Source organism: Lathyrus oleraceus, chromosome 4 (genome assembly GCF_024323335.1).
Source record: "Lathyrus oleraceus cultivar Zhongwan6 chromosome 4, CAAS_Psat_ZW6_1.0, whole genome shotgun sequence".
NCBI classification, from domain to species: domain Eukaryota; kingdom Viridiplantae; phylum Streptophyta; class Magnoliopsida; order Fabales; family Fabaceae; genus Lathyrus; species Lathyrus oleraceus.
In genome coordinates, this window is record NC_066582.1 from 147,587,337 (window position 1) to 147,609,915 (window position 22,579).

General features: G+C 34.9%; 1 protein-coding gene across 2 annotated transcripts; it reads right to left on the reverse strand.

Annotated features, from left to right (window-relative positions):
• Positions 1–11,714: 11,714 nt before the first annotated feature.
• On the reverse strand, positions 11,715–20,120 carry LOC127074191 (E3 ubiquitin ligase PQT3-like). 2 transcript variants are annotated; one of them, XM_051015496.1, is made up of 16 exons: positions 19,453–20,120; positions 19,054–19,238; positions 18,497–18,593; positions 18,195–18,276; positions 17,942–18,108; positions 17,222–17,298; positions 17,046–17,102; positions 16,785–16,941; positions 16,560–16,708; positions 16,235–16,399; positions 15,840–16,139; positions 15,608–15,649; positions 15,089–15,458; positions 14,825–14,944; positions 14,327–14,402; positions 11,715–12,655 (listed from the first exon to the last, which is right to left on the reverse strand). In XM_051015496.1, exons 2-16 carry the CDS (start codon positions 19,217–19,219, stop codon positions 11,972–11,974), a joined length of 2,709 nt encoding a protein of 902 aa, XP_050871453.1. In that variant the 5' UTR covers positions 19,220–19,238; positions 19,453–20,120; the 3' UTR covers positions 11,715–11,971. The 2 variants fall into 2 exon arrangements, with proteins under 2 accessions (XP_050871453.1, XP_050871454.1); XM_051015497.1 differs by lacking the exons at positions 19,054–19,238; positions 19,453–20,120 and having other exon boundaries at positions 18,195–18,273; positions 18,494–18,593.
• Between the last annotated feature and the right edge of the window lie 2,459 nt (positions 20,121–22,579).

The following is a 22,579-nucleotide window of genomic DNA, read 5'->3' on the forward strand; positions in this document are numbered from 1 at the left end:
TGAAAACCTGGTAACTTTCCTTTCTCCTTCAAACCCTCCTTGACTATTTCCGGACTCAAATAAAGAGCACGGGAAATCCCAAGGACGTCAGGCTCTCTCCTAATAGCACAAAAAGGAATCTGATCGCGGATCTGAACACCCAGGATGCTAGCATAATCCTCCATCAGAGGTCCCAACAAATAGTCCGGAAATACAAAACATCTCAGCCCCGGGTCATAGAACTGGAGAAGAGTATGAATGGCGCTTCTGTCACTGTCAGTGAGTCTGAAAACCATCTTCAGGATACTACCGTATGACTCCCTGAACATCCCCACATGGTCAGGTGTAATCAATGCAATCATATCTCTCAACTCATCAATCTCTGGGTTGAAGAAACTGTAGACAACATCATCCTTCAAACCGGTTCTCATCTCTAGCAGAAAGTCTCTCAACCAGGATCTCGATCAAAAATGTCCCTGCATATGGATAAACATGTGTTAGATGCAGGTAAATGCAAAATGTAATGATGCTGATGAATGAATGCAATGCGTTGCCATCCTCCAAGCCATCTGATCATCTGTACTGAAACCTGGTCTCTGAACTGATCATAACCATCCGAGGAATGTACAATCACCCATCCGATCCAAGGGTTCCGAAATAAACGGAAGACAGATACATCATCATCATCACCAGACAAAACTCTGAGCAGATACCCACAACATCTGAATCGGCCCGGGGAATCCTGAAATAAACGGATCCCCACTGATAAAATCGGCCCGGGGAATCCTGAAATAAACGGATCCCCACTGATAAATCACGGACAGCACTCCGGCGTCTCAGAAATAAACGGCCATAAATCCGACTTATAAATAGGACTCTGATCCACGGAACAATTAGTCACCATCTGAACATGCATCTGAAAGAATCACCCCCCCCCCCTCACAGGTAAATTCTAAACAGGTCATCCTAAGGCGGACAATAGTCTCGACAATCGGGCAGAGATACTCAATGGGTTTGCCCTTTCGGGTGTGCCATTGCAGCTCTCCTGAGATCGTCTAAACCAAAGATCCGGGAAATGATCGGTCACCAGAGTCAATAGTTCAGATGAAGTAACTCAACCAAAGTGGAGTACCCCACAGAGGAAAGCACTATCAAATGAACCTCGTCTGGCTTGTGGTATGTCACGTTGCAACAATATGCTGATAAAGCAAATGAGGAACGCGAGACCACACTAATCCTAGGTGTATACTCGGGCCTGGGTTTTAGCCCCACTCAGAACACCCACCCCAAACAGAGGAACCACCTGCACAGAGGACGGCAACATGATAATATGATGCATGCGGACATTAATGCAAATATAGATACACACTGGTTAGAATAATAAATGCAATAAATAAAACACAATAAGCAACCCAAACCAATCCTAAAACGCTAGGAAGGACTCGCTCGGGGAAGATGGACCAGCACAGGTCAACATCTTATACGTCCCCAGCAGAGTCGCCAGCTGTCGCATCCTGCGAAAAAACAACCGGCGAGGCTCGAATAAAAACACAACACAGAGCCGCCACTGTGCGTTATTTATCCCAAGATAGGGAAAGGAAACGCTCAGAGAAACCTGGAAAGGAAATGGTCTCGTGACCAAAGAGAAAGGGTAAGGGAGTCGGTTACGCAAGGGGAAGGTATTAGCACCCCTCACGTCCGTCGTACTCGACGGGATCCACGTTCTAAAATAAAGAATAGGTTGCTAAAACATCACACACACACACACGGGAACGCAGGTGGGGTTAAGAGAAGGGAGCTCGATAGGACGTCGCATCCTATGCCTACATATCTTGTCTGGAACAAGAATCAGAGCCACTGTAGTTCGGCTTACGCACGCCAAACAACACAAAACATACAAACAAGCAAGGGTGGCAAACACGGAGCCCGACAACCACTTGATGGAATTACGTCAGCATCCGAACCAAAACGCACTCAAAAGGGCAAACATGGAGCCCGACTGCCAATCAATGGACTTACGTCAGCATCCGAACCCAAACACACAATCAGATAACAAACAAACACACACAAAAGAAAAAAAGTTGCCCGGAGTGGTCTCGCACGATCACCTGCCTACATACCTCGTCTGGAACGAGGATCAGGGCGATGTAGTTCCCCTGAAAGGGACTGAATTACTAGCCAGAAACCAGGGGAAGACACACTACTAGGGAGCTGGACTCGAGCCTAGTGTTGTCATGCATCGTTACCCTAAGTTCAGTTTTCTATCCTACTTGCATAAGCAAACTACTCCTATCCAGGAAAGAAGCAAGCATACAAGCATACAAAATAATTCAAGCATACATCAAATGAGAACAAGCATCTCAAACAGATATCCACATAGCACGCACTATAACCAAACAAGTGGCTCACACAATAGGTTTGACTGCCTCAGCAAGTCATCTGTACGGGCTGTGTTTGCTCTTAACCTTGCCATTACGAGGCTAAGGTGAAGCAGATGAAAGGTGAAGTGAGGATCAGACCTCACAGCTCTTATCCCTGACCAGGGAGAGCTTCAGACAAAGGAGCGTGGGTCCAGAATGGAGGGACCCTTCTACGCTCAAAGACTCTGACTCGATGTGCACTGCACAAGATCTTGGGCTTGTGATCTCAATGCTACAACCATGTAATGGGAGCAAGGAGAAGACTCAACTGAATAGTGGGGGATAGATTGCATATCCCTACCTTCCACCAATTGCCTTGATTAAGGACTTTACCTGCTTAGGCACAATATTAAACAATCACAATCATCGCCTCTTAAGGAGGACTTCAGACATTTATTTGCCCGGTCAAATAACAGACCGGGTCTCCAGACTACATGAAGTTAGGAAGTTATACCTCGATGCAAGTTGCTTAAGCAAAGCAAAGCAAAAGTTCACAAGGAACTGAGCAACTAAAAGTACCTGGAAACAGTCAAACACAGTTAGTACTCAGACATACCAAAATAAACAGCAAGTATTAATCAGTCAGACTATACAAACTAATGCACAACAAAGGCAAGCTATGAGCTCAAGCCCAAACTTCACAACCTACAAAACAAAGTTGTGTTAGTGTACAAACATCAAACAACATCAATTAAATTGACTTGGATCATTCTCCATATACATTGCACCTTTTTATCCTGAAAAATCAATCAAATGTTAGCAACTAGACCACTAGGCCAAGCCTAGGGTCCAAAGGTGACAAAAATTCCTAAACAGCAAGGTATCTCTAACCAAACTCAAATTAATGTCAAACAAAAGCCAACACAATTAATCCCATGTCCATATCATTCATTATATTCATTCCATGCACAAAACAATTCAAACTAGTTCAAATGAAGCACCAAACATCCAAACAGAACTATTGCATTCAATTCCATATCAAAACAGTTCCAAAAATCCCCAAATAAATTATACCTAAACAGCACATGTTCAAGGTCTAGCATGTCAAATTTTAGCTTAATTGGACAAATGGAACCATGTCAATGAAAATCAACAAAAACAGACACAATTATATGCTCCAAATCACAACATCAACACATGCAGCCACTTCAAAAATTCATAAATCCATGAAGACAATAAAGAAATGGATGAGACCAAAACAGGGATGTCATACAATGTGTCTATAACATTCCTACCAAATTTCATGATCATTCAATACCATATGAGCATTTCACAAAAGATCTACCAACATATGTCACATGAGCTTGCACATTTGACCAACAGAGATGAAAAATAGCAATCAAATTGAAAATGCCACATAAAATTCCACAAAAATTCACATAGCATCTTAACATGTTAATGAACATCCATGCAAAATTTCACATCATTCTAACAAGCCTAGGTCATTCAAATAAATCCAGCAAATTGACATAATGAGGTGTGACACCAATTGTCACACCTAAGTTCCAAAATTCATAACTCAATCACCAGGAATCAAAAATTCACAAAATGTACATGTCAATCACCATTAGCCAGTCTACAATCATCACAAAAAATTTCAAGCATTTATTTGAAGGCATGAGTATTTCACAATCAAAATGGTAGAATGTATCAAAAATGCACATATGTGAAACAACCCTAAGTCAAACACAATTTCTACCAAGCACAACCTCAATCAATAGGTCAATAAAATTCTACAGTCAAAAAGGAAGTCAACACAAAAATCCCCATATTTTTCTGATTTTTTCTCAATTTTTTATGAATTTTCTAAAGTGATTATGAATTTTTAACAATTAAATTAATTAATTAAAAATATCCAGTGGCAGAGTTGTAATTACGCTAGCGCGGGGGCGGCAAACACGTTATTTGAATTTTCAAACGAAATTTTGGATCAAACAGCCTAACCTTCATCGTTTTCGCCCAGATTTAACAAGAACACGCATGAATTCGATGAACACAAAACTTCCACCAAAATGAGCAAATGAATAGTCGTTGGAACCGTCTCTTAACATAGAATCTAAATATCAACCTATTTTAACCTAACTGTTCCTCTATCTCCTGAATCGATCATGTTAGGGTTTGGTTACAAAACTTAAATTCCAGATTTCATAGCCTACGGTTCATCATTTCTAAAACCAAAAGCATCACTACATTCTACGCGAAAAGCTCTACCAAACGCATACAATAACTATCCAAATCGTGACATTCGAAAAATTGCACACCTGGAATGGCAGTGGTGAAATTCTGGTTCTTCGCGTGTTTTGACCTTAAACAGATGCAGTAGAAAGTCCAAGCAATTGAATGATGAAACCAGGTTCAATTATAGCAGCTCCTAGTGCTTGCAATCTTGATTTGCCATAGATGATGCAATGTTGGACAGTCACGATTCAAAGCCTTTTCCAATCCAAACTCCACAAACAGTTGATGATGATGATGAAAGGAGATTGATGCAAAAAGAAATTCGAAGATTGATCAAGATTTGGAGAAGTTTGATGAATTTTTAGGTTTTGTGTTCTTGAAGGAATTTGAGAGAATGAAGAGTTTTTTGATCTGATTTTGGGATGTGTGATTTTCTGTTATGATTTAGATGTGATTAGGAATATATATGTTAGTTTAAACCATGATTAACCATGCTAATTAATCAATTGGAATGTGTTAGTGAAATGTGTTAATTTCAAGCAAGGGCAAAATTGTAACTTCATATGCCAGCTCATTGCCACCTCATGGACAGCTCACACACTCTCAAAATGACATGTGTGAGCTGTTGCAACTTGGCTTATGCTCATTGGATGAGTATTTTGGAAATTCCACATGTGATGGCATTTTGTCCATTTTTGCAAGTTCATTTTACAAGCCAATTTCCAAACCACAAGGCCTAGCCATGTTATGATGATTCCAACAACTTTCAAATACCATTTATGAGGTGTTGCAAAAATCCCCACTCAAAAATTCCAATTATTTCACAAGTTGGACAATTTTGCCCCTGGTTCATTTAACTGTCCAGTTGACATTTGACTTTTTGCATTGACCATTTTTGAAGAAAACCAATTATGCACCATGAAAGTACATGTCAAATGGAGTTTGTTCATATAAAGAACAACCAATTTGGACAATCCATGTGGAAGTTATGGCCTCTTGATTATGGGTCATTTTTGAAATTCACTGGACCATAACTTGACAACCATACATGGGATTTTCAAGTTCTTGGACATTTTGGAAAGGTGAGAACAAGATCTACAACTTTCATGTTGAACAAGTTTTCATTTGAAGCATTTTTGGACACGTGGTCTTGAGGTCAAAACCTTTCCATTTTTGGAAACTTCCATTACAAGTCACTTTCTATTTTTGGTAGTTTTTGTCCTGACTTGATTTCCTTCATTTTTAAGCTTTGAGATGTCAAATAACACTTGTTTCAACATGAATGAAGTGTATCCAACTCATTTCCACCTCCAAATCCATCAGATCATGTACAGTTGACCACAGTTGACTTTTTCAACTGACAAATGAATTTGGCAATGCATAGATCAAATTAAGCCCCAATCTCCAACTGAAATGGCTCAAGGGTGAAACCCTAGCCTCAATAAGCACAATATAACCACATAATGAACCCCATAACCATCATAGACCCCATCTCCTAATCATGCCCTGATTGGCTCAATGCAACTGATTAGGGTTGACCAGTGGTCAAAACCCTAATCTCAAGGAATCTGCCTCAACACTTGATGAAAACAAACCAGGATGATGATGATGTATCATTTCAATCAAGATGAAGACCAATATCCTCTGAGAATCATGAAACCCTAATTTGCAGCCCAATCCTCAAATGGCCCATGATCAGTCCAATAAAACCCTAGGCTTGCATTTTGACTTCCTCAGCTTCTGATCAAGACTTGGGAGAATGGCTTGCACAATGTAACCACATGATATGCAATATGCAATTCCTAATGACCTAAAATGATATGCACATATGTTAATGCTAGTCCCAAGAGAGGAGGGCAAATTTTGAGGTGTTACAAGGGCCAAGCAAATCGTTACAATGCTCTTGTAGGAGATGGATGCTGATAGAACTGGCATGTTATCAAGCAATTTCATGCCTGAAGGATCAACACTTGGAAATTGATTTTGTGTCTGACTGTTATAAAAGGATTGCAATTAAGCTTGTTATGCATCAGTTATTTATCTAATGAATGGGGAAACTTTATCTAAAATAGAGTTTGCTGATTTACAGCTACCACCATCCAAAAGACAACTTGGAAGGCCCAGGAAGAAAAGGATCAGGGAGGTTGGAGAAATTGTGAAAGATGAGACACAACTGAAGCGGGGGGAAATTGGAATCAAGTGTAGTCAATGCCACATGAATCGATACAACAAGGCTACTTCCAAACTGCCAATGTCGGTTAGACAAGAAACAACTTTACCTACTCAGGTAGGACTAAGACATCCAGAACTAAGTCGGGTGTGAAGAAAATTTTCATCATTCTTCATAGATTGGTGTTAATGAATACAAAAAGCTTAGCAATGAAGAAATATAAAAACAAAAGTTTGAAATTAAGAATCAAGAATGCATAAGCTTACGGATTTTTTGGAAGTAAAGGAAATTGATTTTGATGCTAAGGTACTTAATTACAATTCATTATATATAAACTTTAGATGCTCAAAAAATAATAGTCATCTTCATCTCTAAAGTTCTAACATTATCATGCATAAAAATCTTTGAAACAAAGGCATAAAAAACTTATTCTTAAAAAGTTGTATGCACTTTTTTAAGTCATGCCCGTTGCACTTTTAAGTCAGATCTGGTTAACCAATTTAACAAAGCCTGTTGTTGTTTGAAATTTGAAAAATTGATTAAAATTTAAAAATTGTTTTGCAGTTGTTAAATCAGTTATTCTTTAACTGATTCAAGAAGTCATGTACAGAATGTAAAATTATGTCTTTTCATGAATCCTTGTCATTCTAAACTATTGCAAACCTTCATGAAAATGTCGCAAACTTTTGCAGCAATTCATAGAGGTTTCTTAGGATGTATTTGAGGCAAAATACATCATAATTTCAAATAACCTCTTACATACAATTTTTAATAAAATTCAAATTAATTTTCTAACTGTTCATTCATTTTGAAAAATGTTGAAATTTTATGCATAACTTCAAAATCATTCAAAAGATTTTATAATATGTTCTGAGAACTTAAGGTTTATATATATTGTTGAATTGTATATTGAAGAAGAAGAATTTATATTATCATGTACTCAAAAGTATCATTTTATTGTAACTTGGTCATCAAATGTGTGGTGACAGTTATTTGAAAATCAAGGAAGTGATATGCTTCTTTGTTGTTATTAGAAGATTGTATGAGGTTTGTACAAAGATCTAACAATAATGTGAGGGGATTAGATGTATCCTTGATTGGAAAGGGGAACTAATATATATCGTCGTATTTTTAATTTTTTGTATTTAAATACTGCAATTTACTTCATAAGTTCACAAACATATTTCTGAAAAAATAAAAATATTAGAACATCTCTAAAATAATCGAAAAAGAGTCTCAAAATCTAATTTACCCCCTCTTATATTGCACTCTAAATTTACATCAGGGAGCTTCAAATCAGCCAACACCAAATCAGAGAGTATCAACTCAGGCAGCACCAAGTCGGAGAGCACCACATGAGCAACACTATAACTGCATTTTATTTTTATGTCCACCTTTTTGTTGTAGTGTCAATATAAATTTTTTTATGAGCATTTATGTAAACCAACAACATTTATGTAAACCAACCGTTATAACATTCATATTTAATGTCATATTTTTGTATCAATGACAATATGGTTCAATGCCACCTTATGTAACAAGATTTATATTCTGATTATGTATTCAATTCATTTAACTTCAATATTCTCATTATATGAAATGGCTCAATTTTATATCATATTACAAGGGCATTTTAACTTCAATATTACAAGGGCATTTTAATCACAATTTGTTTAGGTTAATGTATCTTATGTGGTCCATTTATTTAATTTAAGGTTTTAATTAAGTCACTTAAATATCAAACTTTACATTTTGAATCTCTTAACTAACATATTTTCATCCCAACGATTTATTTAATGTCATTTAACTCAACAGAGTTTATAACAAAGTTCATATGATTGTATTATACCATAATTTTATAACTATATTATATCAGAATTTGATCCATCAATTCCATTAAACCAATATAATTATTACATTGATTGCCCTAGACAATAAAATAAACACAACTTTTATATAATAATGTCCCTATGATATTAAACTAACACATCCGATCAACTAACCCTATTTAAAATATAGTGTTAAAATCAATGCATTCAACACTAAACTAAAAATGTCAAACACCATTGATATTTTCAACAATGCTCTTATGTGGACAACCTCGTCCTTTAATTTGAAATTTTTCTTATTTTGACTTTTAATCTTCAAATCTCTTCCATTAACGATTTCATCACATAACCACTTGAAGAAATTACAACTCTTTTCCATTTGATTTATGTAATTTCTACAATTCAAAAAAAAAATCTCAACATTAACATTATTCATGTTAGTAATTATACAAAAAACACACTTCTCTTGACAAAAACACTTTTTCTTCTTGTTTCTTCTAAGGACATAGTCAAATGTCTCGCAGCCTTGATTGTTTAATTTTGAAAAAATACCAAAAAACTTTGATATTGAACAGAAATTTAGAAGAAAGTGAATGTTAAAGAAGATAAATGTTAAAAAATATGAAGAAAAATCTTAGAAATTTAAAAAGTCCTAACTTTTGCGAATGAAGCTTAGAATACTAATCTAAGACATTTATTGAGTTAATATTTTAACTTTTGTCATATTATCATGACAATTTATATTAACGTTTTCTTTTAACATTTAGTAGAAACTAGCAAGATACACATGTATTTGTACTGGTAAATTTATTTAATATGGTAGAAAATATATTTATATACACGTTTAAATTTGAAATGAAAAAAAAATCATTTGAAAATAAAGAATTCATCTCTCAATTAAAAACAATTGTTGGTTCAAAAATTGATATTGTCTTGATAGTAATCCGTAAAATTGAAAGTTAGTTGTGTGCATCATTGAATGATATTCAAATTGATATAATATAAAATATTTTTAGATACACATGTCAATTTATAATATGTTACTTAATTATAAAATGAACAATGATCATATAAACTCAATTGTATTAAATAATCATATAAAAAAGAGACATGTGAGATAAAGAAAAAAAATCACATTTAAAAATTTATCTCTTAAATAAAGATAATTGTTGATTAAAATAAAATAGATATTGTCCTAATAATGACTCGTGAAATAAAAATTTACTTGTGTGTAATGTTATTGAGTGTTATCCAATTCTTTTTTAATAACATTGATAATATATATAAAAGAAAAGGAAGCTACAAAAAGGGGAATAAAGTTAGCCTCATCAATGATAAGAGAACCTAAAGAAAGGTATACCTAACATATTTTTTACAAAATTATTCATTATCACATTAGGGATAGAATCAGAAAAGTGATGGAATTAGTAGTGAGATCAATATTGACAAAAAAAACCAGCACAAGAGTTTATTTCTCTGTAAATATGTGTGATAACAATATTAGTGTTATTAGAAGTATTCTAACACGAGTTTCACTGATTTCTAAGCCTCCAAGAGACTAAAGAGGGGTTGGCAAAAGCTTTGATCATCATTGAAGAATCGATTTTAATCCAAAGCTTAAGTCAACCTTTATTACTTAGCGATATCCAAAGCTCTTAACACAACAGCAAGCAAACTCTGCAATAATGGTAAAATTTTAACTCAAATTCTTAGCAAAAGCCATCAAAAAATTACTTAAGTTATCCCTGAAAATGCCACCATAATCGGCCGAAGAAGAAGTGAAAGCACCATCACGGTTACATTTGAGCCAACCCAGATTTGACGGAGATCAAAACACTTCTTTAATGTGTATTTATAATGTGTAATTAGATACACATGTCAATTTTAAATGAGTTACTTAATTATAAAACAAATAATAAATATATAAATTATGAATATTTTTTATATATAATAATTATAAAATAAATATGTTATTATTTTAGATAAATTTCATGCTATAAATTTTTTATATTTTCTAAATTTTTCTTTATTAAGAGATTCAAATTTTGTTATTTATATTTTTAAAAAAATGAAGAGAGAAAATTAAAATGAATCTGAAAAAATGTGAAAAAATAAAATTTATATCAAGAGAATAAAAGGAAGAGAGAAAGTTAAAAATAAAAATAAAAATAAATGAGCAAAACAAAATATGAGAGAGAGAGAGAGATCACTAGTGTTCATTCATTTTCAAATATTATAGTATCATTTATAGACTTCCATATAATTGTATGGTCTTTATAAGCTTTTTATCGAAACACTTCATTGTTTCATTATTTTAAAACATAAATGTCTTTTAAGACAATGAAATTGTATTTATAAATGAATTTAATTGAAATACACTGACAGTGTAAAAGGATTTTACACTGTCAGTTAATCATAGACGTCGGATATTAAAAGAAATTTGACTTTTATTTTAAAAAGCTATAAAATAATACAAACGGATGATGGTGATGAATCGACGGTGTAAAATTTTTTACACTGACAGTGTATAGTAATTAATCTCTTTATAAATATGTTATTTTTAATATTTTATATTAATACTCTAATAGATAGTTATTTATTTATATTTAATTAATTTATGTTATAGGATTTATTTTACAAAAATACATGTTTTACATCTAAAATAACACAATTATAATATATATATTTTACATATTATACAAATATCCAAATTTTATATATATATTTTATTATGAATATAATATTAAAAGATTCAATTATTTAATTGTTTTAATTAATTTTAAAAAATAAATTATTAAAGAAATAAATAATTAAGGGTGGATCTAGTGATAAAACCTTGGATCATAAGACTATGCTCCTCTCAAAGTTGTAGGTATAAATTATTATTTGTATTAAATTCATTAACATCTTTGTTCTGTCTTTTAAAGGAAGTTCACAAATAGATCATTATTAAAAAAAATGATTTTAAAGGATCTTGTAAATGAACGGCAGAATATTGCCCCCACATTTTAAACTTTCTGGCTTCATCCTTTTATATATATATAAGAAAGGTAAAAAGAAAATTAAAGCAGATTAATGAACGCAAAATAATCGAGAACAACACAAAAAATACCGGAAAGAAAATCGAAAGAGAGATGCTGAATCGAAACAACAAATAGATTCATTTAATTAGATTTGAATAAAACATACTAGTACATAATTGTACAAGGACGAAATTATTGATACTTAACAGTCACAACCAAGTTATACAGGGTAAAAAACATGCTAACAAAGTTTATTTTAAGCATCGGAAGAGAAAGGTAAAGGTAAAGATTTTAATGGCGATGATTCCGTAGCGTAAAGAGCACTACAACAGTGTAAACGTCGATGACACGCAACTCTTCTAAATCTTTCAACTAACGATGCTTCCGATCTCTCGTTCCTCTAGAGTGTCTTCCTTCCTCCTTCCAATCCGTAGCCTGCGGCGGAGGAGAAGGCTCGTACCTTGACGGCCTTCGTTTGAAATGCCGTTCATCGTCGCTAGATTCGTAATCGTCCATGTCGGTGTTACTCTTCTTCCCTTCGTAATAGCTATTGGGAGGTGCCGCAGATGCACTGGCAGTCGCGGTGGAAGATTCTGTCACTGAAGTAGCGCTGATTTTTCTCTTCTTCGCAGCGGCTTCTTCTTCCGAAGGGAAACTTATCCGTGTGAAGACGCTGGCCTTATGCTTGCGATCCGCCGCTGCGGCTGCTGCCGCCATAGCTTGTGAAGCATTCGATGAGGATTTTCCCACTGGCTCTGGTGACTTTCGAGATGTAGATTTGGCAACTGGTTCCGATGATTTCCTGGATGAGGATTTGGCAACTGGTTCCAATGATTTCCTGGATGAGGATTCTGTTCGGTGATGACGGCGGTGCTGGTGATGGTCATGCTCGTAGTCGCGATCCCTATCATCACGCTCGCGTTCTGAGTGGTGATCTGATTTTCTTTTAATTGGACGTGGCGGTTCCACTTCACGGTGTGTTCGTTCTGGCGATAGTCGTTCAGAACGGTGTCGGTGTTGATGATAATCACTACCCGAAGACGGTGGAATAGGTTTCTGCACCAAAATACAAAAGCCCAGCCGTTAGGCCCATACAAGTGCATAATTTTCATTAACACCCCAATAATAATAACAAAAGAATTTTGACAACCAAATAAGAATAATAGTATAACATTCGGTCAAAAATAAAATACTATAATAAGATTAACACATCTGTAATAACACTAAAAATAGGACCCAGCTCTCTTGTAATCACAAGACCAAAATACAATGATATATTGAGAGAACGTAAAATTGAAACTTCAAACAAGCAAGATGAATTTCGTTTTATGCAGGAAAGATGACTCTTTTTGGGTCCCAACCCGATATCTAAATGAATGAGTATTTTAAAGAAGTTAAAATAATTTTATATAAATTGACATATCAAGTCAACGAAAATATGCATCATGTATTCCTAATTTTGCAACTCTCAGTGTAAAATAAATTGCTACATTTTCAACTTCGATAATGGTATTTTCTTAAGATTAATATTCTTTTCGAAATTAAAATAATGATTATGTTCATTCATCCCAACATAATTATGATTTATTTCAACCAGTTAGATTATTTTTCAGTGGATCAGTTAGATTGTTTCTTTTACGCAAGAATTCACCATAGTAAACGAAGTATGTTGGGCGAAAGAATAACTACTTTTCATATTAAAATAATTAGGTTTTACTTTTTTTTTAAATGTAAAACTATTTTTCTTTTCTTTTTTTGGTCAAGAACTATTGACATAATAAATGAACCATTAAGCATTGGTACTCGTGGCATGTAGTAGGATTTATGATGTGAAGAAAAAGAATAATGCATAGATCTAGAAGGAAAATTAAGGGGGCATTAGGTACCCCGGGCTTCCAGCTAATAGAGCTAGAAGTTGCTAGAAAATAAAAGCCACAGGATACTGCCATTTGAATGAATGAGAATTTCAGTCAAACCTCCCCCTGGCACCATTCAGGCATTGTAACCCTAAACCCTTGTATTAAAAAATAAACTTAAGGAGACCTTAAATAAAAGGAAACACACATTACATACATGCTGCAAACAACTAAATCTAAAATCAAACTATCCAGAGTTTAGGAATCTCGAACTTGATGAACCAAGTTATTCCACCCTCCTCAGAAAACACTAATTATCATCAGCAAACCAAATGCGGAAGGAAATCAACCATGATCTTGAAAGAATCACCAAAAATTTGTCTCACCCAATTAGAGTCCAAAGACAATGCATCAAACAGCCTGCTTAAATGATTTGAACCTCCAATGATTCAAAGCATAATCGTTCCGACACTTCAGCATTGAAGATTTAGTAACAGTACTGAACCATTATCATATGCAGCAATGCACTATCATCATTTTCTGTTAACACACTTTAAACTGGTTGTTGCTGTTGACCATAAATTAATGGCAAGACAAAATGGGCATAGATCCCTCAACCATTTCATGATCAACCAGAATATCGCTTGATAAACAAATCTTTTTATCAAAAAAGAAGCCAGAAGAAACAATTGCCAAAGACTTATATAATTAAAAGAACGAAATAATTTGTAGGATTATCTAGTGCAATCAATGTTCTTCTGCATGCTTGAAGTTTCTGGGCAAACTTTTGGTAAAAAACCCATAAAAAGTAAAATGCGCATAAAAATCCACACAAAGAGGGATGAAAATTAAAACAATAAAAAGTACATACAGTTTTTGATTTTATTGAAGAAACATCCCCAACACTGCTTGCTTCCCTACCAAACTCTCGATCTTTGGAGAAGTCTCTGTTCCATGAAAGAAATAAACTCATTAAAGACAATGAGGGAAAGGACGAAAAATAAGCATTGATAAACTTGGTCATCTATTCACAACATATTAACTTTGACAGTTATTAAATTAGACAACAAAATTCACTAGGTAAAGCTAAGAAATTAGCTTATGTAGAGCAGTGTTTTGCAATTACTAAACCAGAATCTGCATCTAGAAGGGCGATAGGAAGATAATAAATTGTCAAGAATAATAAATTTCCAGATAAAATTCCAATATCCCACTGACAGGAAACAAAATCCAGGTAAGGAGGATACCAAATTCAAATGAATATGTGGCCATTTTGCAAAGGTACAAAATATTTAACCTAAGTTAAAACTCTAACAAACTTCTCAAACAAGCATATCAGAGCATGACAACCACCAAGTACTATTTGTACCTTTCCCCCCGCCTCTCATTTTCACGCTTCCTCCTCAAATTGGCGTTCCGAGCTTCAAATTCCTCTCTACTCATAGCCGGAGGTGGACCATTCATCCCCATACTGAACTCGGCAAGATCCCTGAACACAGTCATAATTATTAACTTACTATATGACATTCTTGAGTAGGCAAACAAGTTTACTATAGGTATTCACACTGCAACCCTCAAAGATGCTAAGAGGTAAGTGCTGATGTTTAAATTTGACAAACATAAAATTGCATACCTATGAGGCGGAGGAGGAATAGGAGGCATCATGTAACCATGCATGCCAAATGGGTCATGAGCCATACCATTTGCAAATGGATCATGAACCATACCATTTGCAAATGGGTCATGAGCCATACCATTTGCAAATGGGTCATGAGCCATACCATTTGCAAATGGGTCATGTGCCATACCATTTGGAAATGGCATGTCATAGGGGCCTAGACCGTAACCCATCATATGCATTGGACCAGCAGCAGCATATGGGGCCATAAATCCATCCATACCAGGTTGGATACCATTCCAGTATGGGTTATAACCAGGAGGTGGGCCCATTGGCATCATATAGTTCTCAGCCCCAAGATCATGTGGGGGTTTCCACTGAAAATCTGCATGATAAGCAAAATTATTTGCAATTACTACCCGGGTGAAAATATTAGCATTTTCCTGGTCCATTAAATGCAACATTAAACAAATCCAAATTCATAATTTTTTACAGGTACTGAGATAAATGTCACAGAGAAAACAGTAGATTTACCATTTGTAGGCATCCGGACTTTCTTCTTTTTCTTTTTCTTTGCTGCAAAGTCAAAAAATCAAATGAGAAAACCCTAACAGAAAATCAACAAACAAAATAAACTTAAGCTATTCAAGAAATAGCACTTCACTATCATCCATTTCCCGCCAAATCATAATCAAGAAGCACACACGCATATATAACCATCACCACCACACAAAAATAAGATGACATAAGCAGCAATCTACATTACCAGCCTCAGAAGAAACCAACTTTTGCTGCACTTCTTCCTCAACCACCTGGGCACTCCCTTGTGAAACTGGTTCCTTCACACTCATTGATTCATGAGTAGCTTCAGATACATCATTGACTCTAGGGATCTTTAGATGCTCTGATGTCTGCTGTGGAGCAGAAATGGCTTTTATTTCACCAGCTGTGTCCTGTATATTTGTTGTTCCATCATTAACAAGTGAAATCTTCAGTTCTCCCTTGGAGGCAGCAGATGATGTTGGAGAGGGATTCTTTGGCTGTGGACAGCGGGCAGACTCCATATCTGAAAAATCAAACTCTAATTAAAAAAAATGCATATGCGATAATTGATGGCCAGTGACGGTCCAAGTAAAAGGAAGTCATTTTAGTCTTAATAACCTTGAACTTGAAAAGTACTCCCAGCATTTTCAGTACTGCTATTGCCTGACTCCAGTATGCGATTGATGGTATCCCTTAGTGTCTTATTCGGTAAAAGATCATCTGCAAGAATATTTGTTGCACCACATACACACATAGATTTGGAGATAATGTAGTCCCTAATACCTGGAAAGAATTTTCAGAATGATGTCATATAAATTCAGGTGTAAGATTCCAATCTGTAGAATAGTTCAGGGCCAGAAAGAGCATTGCAACATCTAAAAAATATTTAGTATGAGATTCTAATTCTGAAAACCATAAATACTACAGAAGCATAAACACATACATTTGTCACAGAAACTTTTAAAACAACACTTGCTTGTCAACACAGCATCTTTCATAACATTGCTGCACAAGGGACAGTGGAGCTCAGGTGGCAGATCCCCAACAGAACGTGTAGATGGCATCCCTTCTATTTCTTTCTCAAAAGCAGCCCTGTTTGAAAGAACATAAAACTCAACTTCATGTCAACATATAACAGAATGGACGAGAAGAATTAAATTAAACTTACTCATTTGGCTTCAAAACAGCTACTGAACCATTTGGTAAAGCATAGGAACCTTGTGGATTTACCATCAGCATAGATCTAGGAATACCAGTAGGTTGTTTTACTCTCTTGATGTCATAATTTGGATCACCATTTGTTGGGCAGTGTTGAATGAAATGTCCTACACAAAATTGAGAAGAAAAAGTAAGCTAGCCGAACTGACATTGGTATCAGGCATTTCGTAAGCAGGTGGGGAATTATAAAATTTTAAAAATTATGACATACCAGGCATCTTGCATCTGTGACATACATATCCTTGTGGAGGTGTTTTCCGCTCCATCCCTTGCAAACCCCGGCAAGTAAATAACCATTAGCCATTACTTTATTAACATAATAACATTTTTATTCAAAGAAGAAAATCACTACAAAACTGTATAGACTGATGAATGAAAGAGAATCACCAAAACCGCGCCCACCGCCCATTCGTCCACCCATGCCCCTTCCAAAACCTCTACCAGGGCCAAAGTCTGAACTTTGACTGCATGAAAAAAAGATAGAATCAACATAAAACATCAGAAATCCAAGAATGTGAGTGCTTTCACCAAAAGAAAGACAACTTAGGCATGTGGATGAAATCTTCTGAAGGATAAGGATTCCTTAGGATTATACCGAATGGAATGAATCAGACTGTAATTAAATTAGTGCCATTGACTACAATGTTTTAGATAAGTAGGAATTGAATGGAACTTAATTGACGAGCTCATTCCATCTAATACCTCTAGTCCCTCACCTCTAGAGATGTATGGGATATATAGCTTTGTTCATTCTTTACGAATTCATTTGGTTCACTTAACAGACAAGTAAATTAACGTTTTCCTCCATGTAATGTTGTCCCGTCTGTTTCCTTGACTCCTTTCATCATTTCACCCATCGATAAATATTCAAACAGAGCATAAGGTGGATAGGAAAAACATGGAACAACTATCCCAATACAGGTCTTACAAAAATGAATAATCTTCATTTCCTCTTGAAGAGATTAAAAGAGAGTACTCATTTTTGCAGGAAGGAAACAGTTAGTATTTATTTGGTTCTGTATATTTATTGATTATACTTATAATTCCATTTTATGTAGATTCCATGCATGGAACAACACACCAAAGAAAGGAGAATAATTTACTCACTGTTGCCAATCCAACGCTGGAGTATCAATCAACGCCTTAAGCTTACTTTCTTCATCAACTTTGCTTGATGGAGGAGCCTCTGGAATCAACTTGACCGATTGAACTGGAAGTTGATCGGGTATTGAATACAAATCATTACCAAATTCATCCCAATCTGACTCTTCAGGCTGTAAGTGGTACGAAGTGCTCAATTAGCTAAAGGATGCCGCTGAATTGTTAATAAAAAACAAAATGAAAAGAAAAAGGGACTTACATATTTCATGGCAGCCATATCATCGGCTGCTAAGCTACTGTTCGCAGGATCAGTCTCCACCACCTTATTTTCCACATTTGTTCTGCCAAAAGCAAAATACAGCTGCGACTTAAGAACACATAATTTATCTTACAAACACAAATGAACAATGTAGTTTCTGTCTACGCCACTATACATGGAGACCATGAACAGAAAATGACACCGATGACTTCCCATTTTAACAAAACTTGTATGCACAAATCATGATCAATGGCAAAAACTCCAATAACAGTAATAATAAGATTAAAGGTTTGAGATAGTACTGTAGTTCGGTAACAATTGGTAAACGTGGCCGTCCTGGTACACGACGAATTAACACTGAGGTATTTTTAGGGACCAGCATTTCTTCATCAAGATATTCTGAAATTTCAAGAGACAGCAACTATAAAAATACTGTAAATGTGCTATTTCATTAAGCCCTAATATATGAACTACCATATATAAATTCAGCAGAAAAGTTTGGCGTTTGTAATTAGTACACAACTATACTGCAGCCTAGCTTCGCCTTACTTAGGCCTCTAAGTTGTTAGTTTTTTTTCTCATCATTTTTTCCGTTTCTCCGGGGTTGTGGAGAGTGATACTCAAATCAAACCTGTCTCGGTTAATGACAGATAGGATTGGTTTAAATTTGTACTTTGAAAGGAACAGGATAAATAAGGTAAGTTTATCCAGGAAGCCCTTGTTCAAAGTTAAAGAATTTGCAAAAGCTTAGATTTTTATATTTTAAAATTAAGCACCAAATTGAAACCCTGAAACTCATTCACATTATCGCCCCAAATCACTAGTTCAAAATAATAGTTCAATTAAAATCAGAACCAACCTTCATTGGTTTGAGCGTTGGTGACCAGAAGATCAAAATCTGTACCTCTCCCTAAATGCTTGGATTCAAATATTTTTTCTTTCAAAGTACCAACAGATATGAAAGGACCATCCATGGGAATTGAATCATAATCTCTTGCACTTTTAAATTTATAATACACCGCCATGGTATATTTCTCTTTCAATCTATAAAAGAAGATTAATTTACCAAAGCAATAACAAAACACAAAGAGAATCAAAGGGCCTCTGAAAATTTAAAAATATTAATAATAGAAAGCCCTGTTATTGAAACTCAAAAACAAATCAAACAGTACAATAAACTCAAGCTTATTTTTTTTCTCTTTTCTTTTTTTTCCTACACTTGCAAATTATACTAAGGTAAAGATCGAACAAATCGAACCAATCGCCACAACGATGAGATTCACTTCTAGAATTCTTCAACAGTTTTCTGAAGCTTCGTCTTCGTTAAGAAACTCGGAATCTAGAGAAATCAAATTCCTTGTACAATTACGATCGAGCCAACCAATCTCCTTGTTGAGCGAGAGAAAAAGACGAATCCGAATCCGGTGAAGCAAAGCCCTATGAAATCAGAAACTTCGAGAAGCCATAGCAACAGTAACTAGGGTTTGTTGTGGAATCGAACCGAAGAGGAATAGTAACAAGATTTGTTTGTTCCTTCGGTAATCAAATCCAACACAATCAAACACGGCGAGCCAGTAAGCGGTGGTTCTGATTCCAATTCAGATTGAACCTCGTTGAACGGCGGCGACGGAGTCTTCAAATGAGAGTCGCGAGCATCTCCTCGTTGTTCTTCTGGTGTTGTAGCAGCGGAAAACCCGAATTGATTTCTGATAACGGATAACGGATAACGGATAATCGGATCGAGAAACCGTTACGGAGAATTGAAGAAATGGGTTGGAGTAACTAGGGGCTAGGGTTGGGAAAGTTAGGGTGAGAGAAGCAGAGGAGTGGAAAAAGAGAGAAATGGAGCAAAAAAGAAAGAATGGTGAATTATGGAACTCACGAGAAGAGGGGTGTTGTGTTGGATGGTTTGTGGATTTGGAATCCACTAAAATAATTAAATGATTTTTCATTGATAGGGTGTTAGTCATTGGATATTAAACTAACGGTTCAGATTTACTTGAATGGGTGTAGGTAATCCTGATCCGTGGATTGCTTAGATTTAATAAACGACTTTCTCAATCTTATAAAAGAAATTTGGATTCTGTGGTTTTTCTATTTATTATTTTTTTTTAAATATGTTGTTTTTAATTTTAAAGTAAAATAATTTATTTATTAAAACCGTTTTATTAATTGGAATTTGTAGATTTATTAAATAGATAGAAATACAATATATATAAAATATCTTTAAAAAAAGTATTACATTAATATCATATTAAGTAATAATTAATTTGAGCTACATTGACTAACTTTAATAGTTACTACTATAGTTAATTATTATAAACCAAAAAAAAAAGATTTTCTGAACTTAAATATAAGTGCAAATTAATTATGTTAGGCACGATTAGTATTATTGTTTTAAATTGATCCAAAAAAATATGATTTTTTTTAAAAATATATTTATATTTGTTGATATTTGTAAATATATAGTGTTAATAATATTTGTATATAGAATAATCTCACATCGCCTATATCATGTAATTAGTTGTAATCTCTATATATAATAAATCTTCGTAGTACTTTTCAAAACACACGATTTATTCAAATGTCTATTAGTCTATTGTATTTCAATATTTGTAAATATATAGTGTTAACAATATTTGTATATAGAATAATCTCACATCGCCTATATCATGTAATTAGTTGTAATCTCTATATATAATAAATCTTCGTAGTACTTTTCAAAACATACTATTTATTCAAATGTCTATTAGTCTATTGTATTTCAACATTGGTATCCAAAGCCTATTGAGAGACAACCATTCACCGTGCTTTATCTAGTTGATCCATTGTCTTTTGGTGAGAAATTTTTGACAAATTGTGTCCTAACTCCGGTTTGCCTTCCATACACTGTCGTGACTCATTCTGACATAAGTTTTCAAAATTATCCAGTCACTGTCGTCGTCGTCACTATTGTTCCTAGCAACCTTCCAGCAAACTAACCCTATCGGCAGAAGCACCTTCTCCGATCCAGTTGTTCCCCACTTTTCACTGGCGGCCGATCCAGACAATTTTTCCACCGCCTCACTCTCCATAGTGCAACTGTTTCAGATCCTTTTTCACCCTATTCGCATGATACTTTCTCTCCTCAGATACCCATGGCTACTCCTAATAACTTTATGCCAAACTACGATGATTTCCTCATGTGGTATAAGAATTATCACAACTTAGATTTTACTGCTTCGATAGCACACATTGGTAATTCATCTGCTTGTCTCTCTCAATCATCTTCTCTTGGACCTTGGGTCCTTGATTCTGGTGTGTCTGATCATGTTACCGGTAATAAAAAACTGTTCTCTTCCCTCTCTACATTTGTTTTCTTACCTATTATAACTTCTGTCAATGGTTCTCAAACCCGATCCGAAGGGATTGGTACTGTTCAAATTCTACCTTCACTCTTTGTTACTTATGTCAGTTATGTACCTAATTGTCCATTTAATTTACTTTCAAACAGTCATTTAACTCGTTCTCTTGATTGTAGTGTCACCTTCACTAACAATATTGTTACCCTGTAGGATCGAAGTTCAAAACAGACGATTGGCACCGGATGTGACGACAACTTTATGAACAAAGTAAATGACGACAACTTTATAGTAAAAGGTTTCTTAAAGATAACGAAAATACTTGGGAAAGGTAAAGATAAATGACTCGAAGTAAATGCTTTAAGTTTTGAGAAAGTACTGGAAATGAGGACTTGGCAAAATGTAAATGCAAAGTAAAAGTGATGATAAATTACTGAAAAGTAAGGATAATTCGACAGAATAAAAGGCAGTGAATAACTTTAATTTAAATAATTGGTATGAAAAATATAACATGAACGAAACTTATGGTGTTCTTCATACATACATTTTCAGCGTAAAACTCTTTTCTCTCGCTCTGGTACTTCAAGTGTATTTTGTGAATTTCTGTATATCTGTTTGAACACACTTGAATCTAAAACTAAGACTCATATTTATAGCAATTTGACCCTAACGGTCTTTACACATATGACTGCCACGTTCGCCATTCTCAAGCGTTGCATATCTCAGACGTTTCCACGTGTTGGCCTGACGAAACGGCTTTGTTTAAATTTCAAATACTTCCCGCTTGAAGCTTTGACTCTGTGAACGCCTATGTCGAAGAGAGTTTTGTGGAAATCCAAAAATCTTCTAAGTCTCAGGCTTCGATAGCAAATAATTGTTCGCCCATGAAAAGAATTAAACAGCTTCGGCACAACCATCTTTTACTTATTCTCCAAAACATAACATTTCCAAAGTCCTTCAACTATCTGTCAAAATTCCCAGCTAACACTTGGGTATTGAGGTAGCTCAATATAAAGATGGTTTGGTGATTTCTCAGCATAAATA